This window comes from Myotis myotis, unplaced genomic scaffold (assembly GCF_014108235.1).
Source record: "Myotis myotis isolate mMyoMyo1 unplaced genomic scaffold, mMyoMyo1.p scaffold_m19_p_1, whole genome shotgun sequence".
Taxonomy (NCBI): Eukaryota; Metazoa; Chordata; class Mammalia; order Chiroptera; family Vespertilionidae; genus Myotis; species Myotis myotis.
Genome location: NW_023416313.1, coordinates 170,459,715 through 170,472,027, shown reverse-complemented (window position 1 = coordinate 170,472,027; position 12,313 = coordinate 170,459,715). Strand labels below are relative to the sequence as shown.

The 12,313-nt window shown below is 44.2% G+C and overlaps 1 protein-coding gene across 5 annotated transcripts in view; it reads left to right on the top strand.

The window, feature by feature from the left end:
• Positions 1-12,313, top strand: part of WDR72 (WD repeat domain 72) — a 207,305-nt gene that overhangs the window by 43,887 nt on the left and 151,105 nt on the right. For all 5 annotated transcript variants that reach the window (XM_036302003.1, XM_036302014.1, XM_036302037.1 and 2 more), the window contains 2 exons: positions 2,107-2,327; positions 4,899-5,094. In XM_036302003.1, the coding sequence (XP_036157896.1) occupies positions 2,107-2,327; positions 4,899-5,094 (417 nt within the window). The remainder of the gene's footprint in view (positions 1-2,106; positions 2,328-4,898; positions 5,095-12,313) is intronic.

Sequence of the window (12,313 nt, the reverse complement as noted above, 5' to 3'; positions counted from 1 at the left end):
ATTTTAAATGATTAATAATTATCAAATTTTAATTTTTTAAAAGATCTTGTTCAAAGATGTTTAAGTTTTTCTAGGCTTTGGCTACGGAAACAATGCAGAATTAACTATCTTTGCACATACATGTGAGTATATCTATAGTATTAATTCCCAGAACTACTGGATCAACATTTGTTTGAATTTTTAATTTCGAAAATTTATCTAAAAATGTTCTCCAAAGAACATGCACCAGTGTCTATGTGTATTCACTAACAGCTTATGCAAATGCCTTATTCCTCAAGTCTTAGCCAACCTTGTATGCTAGTAAACTTTTTAATATTTGCCAGGCAGTAGAAAAAGGTATCTCCCTGCTTTAATTTTTATTTCTTTGTTAATAAAATCTAAATATGCTGTTCTACATCTTTGAGCATTGCAATAGGGAATACCTATTAAATAAAGATTTATGTAGTAAGTTGTCTTAAGTAAAGGCAGGAAATGTAGGAGGTGATTGGGATTTGGAGATGTGTAGATGAATTTGTATTCTATGTTTTATTCCACAGATCCTACTGGATTGCAAGGTCCTTAATGGTAAAGACCAAATCTCATTGAAAAACACACACACACACAAAATGAACTTTTTGCCTTGTCTGCTAACGTTCTCAGCTTACTTTGGCTTCTTACTAACTTGTGACTCAGTAATTGACTGAAATAGAGCTGTGAATAGCAATGAACCGAACTGAGGAGAAGTCATGTCCTGCTATACAGCTCAATGGCTGCTGTTAAAGTTAGTGAAAAAGCGTAAGACCTTAGCAGTTTTTACCAGGGCTGTTTTGTCTTACCCAGAAAACAAGCAGAAACCTGCATTTGACTAGTAGGTTTTATTTTCACTCTTTTTTTTTAAATTTTCATCCAAGGATATTTTTCCAATTGATTTTTTTAAAAAGAGTGGGGGCGTGGTGAAGAGAGAGAAGTGAGAAAGACACATGGATTGGTTGCCTCCCACTCATGCCCGACCTGTGGCCTGGGATAGAACCTACAACCGAGGTACATGCCCTTGACTAGAAATCGAACCCAGGACCCTTTGGTCTGTGGGCCAAGGCTCTAACCACTGAGAAAACCAGCCTGAGCACTAACTCTTAAAATGAATTCCTATTTATCTTGGTTTGCACAGGGGATGTAAAGTGAGGGCATACCTGATGGAATAGAAGTAACTAATGATTCTTTAAAGACGTAATAATGACTTTTTGGGACTCATTTATATTTGAATAAAGAGAGTTTGTGTTCTGCGGTCCTTTCCAATTTTTTAGTTAGCTAATGAAAGAAGAAACAGCGTGGGGACTGGGTGTCAGTGGCCCTGAGGTCTAGTATAGCTATGGTCTAAAATACCATTTTCCACCAAGTGCCAGTATTAAGAAATCATGGCCCCTATCTTATTTATTTCACACCACAACAGTCTTGTGGGAAGATGTGCTATTATTATCTCAAGTTTTTTTTAGGTGCCGTATCTGTGGCTTAGAGAGGGCAAAACTACTTGTCCATGGAGACATATCTATTGAGTGATAGATCCAGAAAAGCAAAGTCATATTTCTTTAACAGAAAGCTATGCTATTACACATTATGCTGTGCTTTTTCATTTGGATTCAAGTCAGTTAACCTCTCTGAGCCTCAAATACTTCATCTGTAAAACTAAGAGTTGGAACTAGGTAATCTCTGATATCTTGGAAAGCAAAAATGTCCTGTGAAAGTTTGTTTTCCTTTTATGCATCTGGTCATGCTAATTAAAAGTACAGCAATAATGTTCTAAGTTTTTTCTGTAGAGGCAAAACTTTCAGAGTTGTTCACTCTTTCAGTATAGCATTTGCCATTTCATGGCACTGGTGTTGGTAACTGCCTAACGTCCTTAAGGAATCAGTAGACTTTGAACAAACAGCGTTAGTGCTTCACCAGGAATGATCTGGCTTCTGAGGAGGCACTTGCCTTTGAGATGGTCTAAGGATTGTTTAATACTTTTGTTAGCCAATTGCCTCACTTTTGTAGTTTTCCTACATTAAAAATTTATAAAAGACAATCTCAGGACTATTTCTTGAACAAAAATAACTTTTGTATTATTTGGTGTTGGTTGTTTTTCAGATTCCCTTCCTTACAAAGTTCTCAAAGGCCATCACCAAAGTGTTATTTCATTACTTTACCCACATGGCCTCTCTTCAAAATTGGACCAAAGTTGGCTGGTGTCGGGGGACCAGGACTCATGTGTCATCATGTGGGATATCTTTACTGAAGAAATTTTGCATAAATTCTTTTTGGAAGCTGGTCCAGTAACAAGTCTTTTGATGCCACCAGAGAACTTCAGAGTAAGTTCAGACAAATAGTAAAATATGTCACGTAAATTTAAAAGTTATTTAACATTAAAACTAGATGATTTTATGCGTTCCTTTCTAATCTTTTTATATGCATGTCATTATTACAGCTTAAGTAAATAGTTTGATTTTAAAGCAAAGGTTTTCTCAACTCTTGGCTTTCTAAAAGCCAGTTAATTCTAACATACTTACATTCTTGTCTGTTTTCTCCTAGTTTTTAATTTATAATTGGAATAAAATTATAAAAGTGATGACAATGTAAAAAAATTCAAATATATAGGAATTTACAAATTAGAAATTAATTTTTGCCTTCAACAATTTACTTTTATAATACTATTGATAGTTACATTTTCTTTTTGTTAAATAAATTTTTGTTTTTTCTTCCATTTTTTTAACAAATAATTAACTTTAAAAAATTTATGAGCATCTACCTTGTGTGGGTGGGACAAATGGAAATACTTTCAGGTATAATTTTATCATGCAATGTAAATTTAAATTCCACAGATCTTATATATTTGTTAAACTCACCTTTTGAGTTTCCTGAATTTTTAAGTTAGTTAATTGACTTATAAAAATTATTTCTCCATAGTAAGATTATAAAAAATCAGCGTCAAGTAAACATGGACAAAACTTACACTGTGTTTTTTTTTTAATATATATTTTATTGGTTTTTTACAGAGAGGAAGGAAGAGGGATAGAAAGTTAGAAACATCGATGAGAGAGAAACATCGATCAGCTGCCTCCTACACACCCCCTACTGGGGATGTGCCCGCAACCAAGGTACATGCCCTTGACCGTAATCAAACCCGGGACCCTTCAGTCCGCAGGCCGATGCTCTATCCACTGAGCCAAACCAGTTACGGCTACACTGTGTTTTTGTAGTAGATAGAAATAAAGCAATATTTCAGCAATACAAGTAATTTAATAAAACAGTGAAATAAAGCTAACTGGCTTAAAATAATAAACTTCCATGTGCTGATTTGGGATATCTTGCTATGTCTTTTATTTCGGAGGTTCCCCTCCTTTATCCTTTTTTTTAAACTATTTTTTTTCTCAGCTCCAGCATGGTAGTCCACTCCTGACCCCTTTTACCTCTGCTTCACTCAGAGATAATTTAACTCTAAGGATCAGAACCCATTCAAAACAAGTCAGATTAACAAGGGAGGTTACCGGAAGGGCATAAGAGGCAATCGTTATACATATAATATGAAACACTATAGCAAGGCCAGAGCTTGAATTGAAATATAGAAACCAAGGTTACTCCTCGAGTCTCCCTATCTCAGAAGTCTGCTTTTCTGTGATTGCTCACTCCTCTTGCTCCTCCCTGTGCCTTCTTTTAGCTTTATTCAAATGCCCCGAGAAAAGATTCTTATTGGCCTCACGTTTACAGTTGTATGTTCATAGCTGAAGTACATTGGACTGTCCATTCTAGAGGCTGTGGGTTGTGCACATTCTCCAGGAGGTTATCTTGGGGAGGCAATGCCATCTTCCCCATTCTCAAGGCCAGGCTCTCCCCATCTATTCACCTGCCACTTTGTGCTTTTGGTTCCCTCAGGATTTCTGTAGTCTCCTTAAAAAGAACGTGCCTCCCAATGCCCCGTTGAATGTGGTCAGTGATGGGTACTGGGGGATTTTCAAGGGATCCCAACTGGTGCTTTAAACACAGCAGCTGAAACGCTGGCCAGTTGCCTTTGTGAAAGTGGGAACATCCTAATTGCAAGGTGATTAGAAAAGAAACAGAGAAGGTAGAAAAGCCACTACCTGCTTTCCTCCTGTACCACCCGCCTCCCCCAGCCCACCCCACCCCAGCCCACCAGCATCCACAGTCTGACTATTGTATGAATGGTGGGGAGGCACAGAGCTGCTATAAACTCCTCCCTGATTACCTTCACCAGCACCAGCATGGATGGTGTCTACCCTAAACTGCTCCAGGTAACCACAGGCTGGCTTTTTTTTAAAGTATCTTAAGACTCTTTATCCTGTGAGCCTATTTTTGGTCCGTGTGTCTTTGAGACGGAACATTAATTGGGAACTATCTAATGCTGACTTCTTTTATATTGTGTCTACACTGAGTTTCCTGTTTGGATCAGAATCTGTATAGTTCTGGGAACAGCACCAAATCACATTTTGAGGCTTTAAGTGGAAAATACTAGCTCATGATTCCCTTGCGCCTAAGCTTCTGTCTACAAATAGCTTCTTTTTGTGGCAACAAATTAGCTCTGGGGTTTATTTTACTCTGCATTGTTTCCGACGTCTGCCTCACACTGCCTGAATTTGCTGAGTGATGGTCAAGTCCTTCATTTACCTTACAAGTGGATCTGGCCTGGAATTCTCCTTTGTACTTGCATCTCTTGACCTTCCCGACAGGGTGTTGGGTTTTAAATCTACGCGGTGTTTAAAGCTCTCCTCCAGCGTGTTAGGTGGAGGGGTGCTGTAGAATGTCATTTGACAAAATGGGGCTTTAATAAACATTTGACATTAGCAGGGCGAGGGTCTGATTCAATTTTAAAGAAAGCATTTGCCTGTTTACTTACAAAGGATGTTGCTTGTTTGCTCCCCCCACAGCTGAGGAGCAGTCAGGTGGTTTTCTGTGTGTGCGGCGACCACTCCGTGGCCCTCCTCCACCTGGAGGAGAAGCGGTTCCTCTTCTGTGCCCGGAAGCACCTGTTCCCGGTGAAGATGATAAAGTGGCACCCGGTTGAGAATTTTTTAATTGTTGGGTGTGCAGATGACTCCGTTTACATCTGGGAGATTGAAACAGGTAAATTGACATTTTTACCCCTTTTCCATCCTTTACATTTTTATGCATCCAAACTTTTGGCTAGGTGGAGAATTCCAGAAAATAAAGCTGTGGTGGCCTCACTGCTTTAACTTTTGGGTGGACTGCGTTTGATAGCTTCAGGGGAAGGTGGGTGTGGAAAATAAAACAGTGGCCCACGTCAGGTCCTGACCAATGATGATTAGCTGACAGGGCAGTGCACAGGAATGAGCCGGATATTTCTGGAAGCTATAAATAAAGGCATACCTTATCTACTTTAATTATTAACAAGAGAGAAATTTAGTGTCCTACCAGTCTCAAATTATCATTCAATTCTGCCTCCTTCAGCACACTCACCGTCTCAGAAACATTTTGAGTTAATTGATGACCAGTAACAATGGAATATAATTAATTACAAAACTCTAAAAAGTTGAGTCAAGGAAACTGAAACTTGAGTGGCTCACCTGAACTTTTGATGTCATAGTGAATGTATAGTTTGAACCTTCAATTTTTTAAAGAAAGTTTTGATATATAACTCGAGAGTAACACATCTCAGGCAAATGCTGGGAGCATATCAAATAAGGCAAGGTAATTAGTAAATGAATCAGGGGAGTACCCTGGAGAGTACATTTTACTGAAACCATTGCATGATATTTATTGATTAACCAGTGGTGGTTTTATGTCAGGTATTACTAACAGATGGATAGTTTGTAATATTCTAGTTTAGAGCTGTACGTCACCAAAATAATTGCTACTTTCTTTACATTTGACTCTCCTGTGTTAATAATGATGGCTAATGTACTGGTTTACAATGGGTGCAACGTAATACACCTTATATGTGTACCATGCTTCATAGTTTTGACAGGATTTCATGCTTGTTTTCACATTAGATTGTCACAATTCTAGGATAGAAAGGAAAGGTCTTATTCTCCATTTTATTGATGTGGAAGTTGTAGCTCTGATGTATAAATGTGCAACCAATATGAGGGCCCTTGTTGTTCTTTGCACAATATACACAAAATTAGGAGAGTTTTCGAGTTCTTACATAACCTATCAACCTGAGAGACAGTTAAGTATAATGCATAAAATAGACTGTAAAGTCCAGGCTTGCAAACGGGGCCTGATAGCAAAGATCTATAAGACCTTGGCAAATGACTTGGCTTCTTCACATGTCAATTTTCTCATCTGTGCAGTGGGAGTCATAGTTCTGCCTTCCTGTTAGGATTAAGTGCAATTCTTGCAACAGAGCCTATAGGTGCTAAGCCCTTAGTAATCCTATCTAATAAAAGAGAAACATGGTAATTGGCGTATAACCGCTACCATTCCCATTGGCTGATCAGCGAGATATGCAAATTAACTGCCAGCCAAGATGGTGGCCGGCAGCCAGGCAGCTTGAAACTAACATGAGGCTTGCTTGCTTCAGTGACGGAGGAATCCAACGTTCCCCGCCTGCCGCTGCAGGCCTCTGAGCTGGCAGATTGAAACATAGTTACAAAAATAGATGCTAAACAAAACCCCAGAAACCAGCTTTCAGCTAGCCGGGATCTCAGACCTGGAGTTGATACAGAGTTTCGATTGTAGAACCTAAACAAACCAGATACCTGATTTCAGGAGCGGAGGCCTAAGAGCTGGAGCCTCAGAGCTAAAGCTGGCTCAGAATAACAAGAAAAAAAAGAAAAAAAGGAGCAGTTGGGAGCTTCAGTCCCAGCCTGAAACAGCCCTCAGCCCCTCACCCAGACTGGCCAGGCACCCCAGTGGGGACCCCGAAGGGTGTGTGACCAGCTGCAAACAGCCATCATCCCCTCATCCAGGCTGGCCAGGCACCCCAGTGGGGACCCCCACCCTGATCCGGGACACCCTTCAGGGCAAACCAGCCAGCCCCCACCCATGCACCGGGCCTCTATTCTATATAGTAAAAGGGTAATATGCCTCCCAGCACTGGGATCAGCAGAGCCGCGAGGTCTCCCGGCACCGGGATCAGCATGACAGGGGGCAGCGCCCAAACCCCCTGATTGCCCTGCGGCTCTGTGTGTGACAGGGGGTGGGGCCACAACCTCCCTATCGGCCCTGCTCTGTTAGTGACAGGGGAAGGCACCCCAACCCCCTGATCGGCCCTGCTCTGTGCCTGATAGGGGGGAGCTCCACAACCTCCTGATCGCCCTGCGGCTCTGTGTGTGACAGGGTGCGGTGCCCCAACCCCCCCACCCCACGGGCCCTGCTCTGTGTGTGACGGGGGTAGAGCCATAACCTCCCCATCGGCCCTGCCCTGAGTGTGAGAGTGGCAGTGCCCCAACCCCCTGATCTGCCCTGCTCTGTGGGTGATAGAGGGCGGCACCCCAACCCCCCCACCCCACAGGCCCTGCTCTGTGTGTGATGGGGTAGAGCCATAATCTCCCCATTGGCCCTGCCCTGAGTGTGACAGTGGCGGCGCCCCCAACCCCCTGATCCGCCCTGCTCTGTGCGTGACAGGGGGAAGCTCCCCAACCCCCTGATGGGCCCTGCTCTGTGCATGACAGGGGGGAGCTCCCCAACCCCCTGATTGGCCATGCTCTTGCGTGACAGGGGGTGGCGCCGCAACCTCCCCATCGACCCTGCCTTGAGTGTGACAGGTGGCGGTGCCCCAACCCCCCAATCGGCCCTACCCTGAGCGTGACTGAGGGTGGCATCGCAACCTCCCAATCCGCCCTACTCTGTGCATGACAGGGGGCGGCGCCCCAATTCCCCAATCGGCCCCGCTCTGAGCCCAACCAGGGGCTGCACCTAGGGATTGGGTCTGCCCTCTGCCACCCGGGAGCAGGCCTAAGCCAGCAGGTCGTTATCTCCCGAGTGGTCCCAGACTGCGAGAGGGCACAGGCCTGGCTGAGGGACCCCCCCTTCCCCCCAAGTGAACAAATTTTTGTGCACCGGGCCTCTAGTCTATATATATAAAAGCCTAAGCAACTGTTATGACGAGTCAACCGAATGACTGGTCACTATGACATGCACTGACCATCAGTGGGCAGATGCTCAACACAGAAGCTGCCCCCTGTTGGTCAGTGCACTCCCACAGCCAACCTCCCATGTCCGGCCAACTTCCCACCATCCCTGCCCCCAGCCAGCCGCCCCGATCGACCCTGATCAGGACTGGGTGAGAGGGCCTTGATTGGTCCCAATCACCGGCCAGCCCGAGGAACCCCACCCATGCACTAGGAGGGAGGGATGCTCCCTCAGCCCAGCCTGTGCCCTCTTGCAGTCCAGGATCCCCCAGGGATCGGGCCTAAGCTGGCACTCAGACATTCCTCTCACAGTCCGGGGCTCTCGCAGTCCAGGACCCCTCGCTCCTTACTGTCCGCCTGCTGTGGAGTCAGAAGAGGCTCACGCCACCTCCACTGGGCTTGCCAGCCCTGAGCCCAGCTTCTGGCTTGTGGGGGACGGGGAGTGCTACTCAGCCAGAAGCCTGGCTCACTGCTCCTTAGTGCTGGCTCTGCCCCCCGCCCACTGGTGTGGGGGGTGATCTAGGGCGAGACTGGCCCTGGGAGATGCCGTGGGAGGTTGAGGTGCCATGGTCGCACCCTGTTCTACCTCTGCGGAGGCTCTAGGACCATGCCCCCCCTCCCCCCTCCCCCCTCCGCCTGTGCGAAAGACATGGTGCCAGAACCTGGACAATGCAGCCCCCTCTCCTGCTGCCTCTGTGGAAGGGGTGACGAAGGGACCAGGCCATGCCTCAGCCTCTCCTGCCCACCTCTGTGGAAGGGGTGATGCAAGGACCCGCAGCTGCATGGGCCCAGTCCCGGCGCTGCCTGTCCCATGGCTTCTGCGGAAGGGGCAGCGCCGGGACCGGGCCTGCGCCTTAGCCTCTCCCACTGCTTCTGTGGAAGGGGGGATGCTGGGACCCCCATGGCTGGCCTGGCAGCGCAGGCTCACTGGCGCCACCCCCCGCCCACTGGTCATTCCAGTTCGGCTGTCCGGTCTAACTAACATATTACACTTTTGTTATGATAGATTATTATTGTCATTAACGTCATAAAAGAGTGTGGCAAAATCTTGACTTCTGCTTGTGAAGTCTGAGTCTGTAGAACACATGCACTTATAAATATGTGCAGTTGCATTTTTTTCCATCGTGGATACTGCTAATAAAATATTTTCCCTGGAAAATGGAGTCAAGCTAAAATACAGCGATCTGTCCTCTGGACAGAGAAGAGGAGGGAAAGATGGAGTGGACTGTCAAATGGACAATAATCATCATAGTGGCCATTATGGATACATCATGCTTTAACTAAGGAATCTCCTACAGTTGGTTATTTATATCGCTTTCTATAGAACGGTTTTAGCCTGGCCAGTGTGGCTCAGAGGTTGAGTGTGGACCAATGAACCAGGAGGTCACGGTTCAATTCCTGGTCAGGGCACATGCCTGGGTTGCAGGCTCAATCCCCAGGGGGGGACATGTAGGAGGCAGCTGATCAATTATTCTCTCTCATCACTGATGTTTCTATGTCTCTCCCTCTCCCTTCCCCTCTGAAATCAATAAAAAATATATTTTATTTAAAAACTTTAAGAATTGTCATATCAAATAATATGCACACATTTTGTGTGCATTGTTTAATATTAATAGTTAATTAATGTGCCATATTAACTTATAGAATATTTGTTTCAAATGAGACAGTGAGGCTCTTTATCTCTTGGTTATTTACATTAAGTTTATAAACAACTGTAACTCAACCTAAGATGGATCTTTTTTTTTTTTTTTAATATATTTTATTGATTTTTTACAGAGAGGAAGGGAGAGAGATAGAGAGCCAGAAACATCGATGAGAGAGAAACATCGATCAGCTGCCTCCTGCACATCTCCCACTGGGGACATGCCCGCAGCCCAGGCACATGCCCCTGACCGGAATCGAACCCGGGACCCCTCAGTCCGCAGGCCAACGCTCGCTCTATCCACTGAGCCAAACCGGCCTCGGTAAGATGGATCTTATTATAGGTGAAAATATTATTAATCATTGTATCGATGCCTTCCCATTTGAGATGTACCGCTTCACTTTTTCAAAGCATCCTCTCATTGACGCTCTCATTGGAGTCCCACAACAGTCTGTGGAGGTGGCTGGCAGCCTACATTTTCTTACCACACTCATTCCTTTTAAATAAGTTTATATTATTCCTTTAATCTTGTGCCTGGTATTAATTTTGTTTTGGCTTCCCTTTAAACTCTGCAATTCCGATTTTGCTTAAAATTTAATGATCTTTTTTTCTTTCCCAAGCTGGATTTCAGGTAGGTATGATGCTTTCATCATGTTTATTGTACTTGATTTCTATTTCATCTTTTTCCTTAAAGGTAGAAAAATCTAGGATCAGTAAGCTTATAGTTTCATAAACTGAGGGTGGAAATATCAGCTAAAGACCAAAGACAGTTAGTCTGAAAAGAGTGTTGTGAGGGCATAGAATCTGTTTGCTCATTGGTGTGCCTGGCACATAAATTAATTAATTAAGTAAGTAAGTAATGAACAAATGAATTAACTAACCCAAATATTCTTGGGTCTCAGTAGATTGAGTACAAAAATGAGTTCATCTTAACCTTGGCCATTTTTGATGGCTCTTGGATCGTGGCTGCTCAAATGTAGGTGTGTTCTTAGCTTTCTCCTCCAAGCCTCCGCTGGAGTTCCTAGATTTGCAGAGCATATTTCACCTCAGGTATAAGTCTGTGTGTTTTCTACTCTTGCCAGTGTTTTCTGGGCCTTTGCCTTTCAGTTTTGCTAAAAGGTCAGTCTTAGTTCTATGTATGAACAGACCTATTCTTTGCTCCTCTTCTCCAGCACCCTGCCTCCTCTCTATACACAAGAGGAATACATTGACACTAAGGCATTTATCAGATCTTTCAGCACTAGAGCAACTTCAGAGCCCACAGAGGAAAACAGGAGGTGTCAGTGGATAAGGACTGGGAGAAATGGGCCTAGAAAGAAAAGGCAGGGCGGGGAGGGGGGAGGGAGATCGGCTTAAAGGCAAAGTAAGTTAGTAATTCTCAACTGTGCCTGTGCCAAAAGTCTGCTTTGGTGAAAAGTTGAGAGAGAGACTGAGTATAGGTCAATTCTTGTGCCACCTTCTCCTAGGTGCTGAGAATGGGCTATAAAACGTCTTCCGTTTTTCACAAACGCTTTACAATAGCCTATTCCTGCTTTATTCATGAAACTCTTTGGTAGAATATACAAGCATATTCTAGAGCAGCGGTTCTCAACCTGTGGGTCACGACCCCTTTGGGGGTCGAACGACCCTTTCACAGGGGTCGCCTAAGACCGGAAAACACATATATAATTACAAATCGTTTTTGTGATTAATCACTATGCTTTAATTATGTTCAATTTGTAACAATGAAATTGGGGGTCACCACAACATGGGGAACTGTATTAAAGGGTCGCGGCATTAGGAAGGTTGAGAACCACTGGTCTAGAGCCACTTACCCTCATGCCCATTTTATATTGAATCACAAGAGATGTTCCTTTCTGCGACAGGTGGCATGGTCAGGTGCAGGCCGGGGTGAGGTTCGGGATCATAGCTGGGCATGTCATCTCAGGGAAGAAGCAAGCAACCGAAGTAGAGGACTATTTATGTCACCGTGAGGGCCCTCATCTTTCGGCTCTAAAAATGCAGTGCTGCCAGGTTGGGAGTGACGAGGGCATCCAGTTATGCGTATTGATTTGCCAGCTGCCCCATGATGGTTAGGCCTGATTAGGAAGGAAAAAGAATTGGAGATGTCATTTAGATTCATCTTTCAGCTCCCACAGTGTGTTTGGCACCAGCAACTCTGGGCAGCGCTGTGGCCCTCATTGCTGTGAGACACAATAGGGATAATGTAATACTGATCCCCCTCCCCCCCTTAAAATGCACACCAGAAATAAGTCTCGGCTCTGTGCTTATTGTTCCTTTAAGAATTAGATTTAGATTATTCCAAGGACTTTTCTGTTCACAAGTAATGGATTTACAAGCAGAAAACTTGTGTAATGAATTTCTTGTATGTTACTAATATAACATTATTCTTATGGAAGGCCTCCTGTAAGCTTATGGTTTACGTTGTGAAATACGTCATATCAAGCAACTGGATTTTTGTGTGGGGGAAAATGAAACCTGACTTGCTTGAAAATAAAACACCTCCTAAGAAGATGGATCAGAAAAACTTTTTGTAAAGCGCTGGATAATTTCAACTTTGTGGGCCATGCGATGATCTCTGTTGCAACTACTGAACACTGCCCTT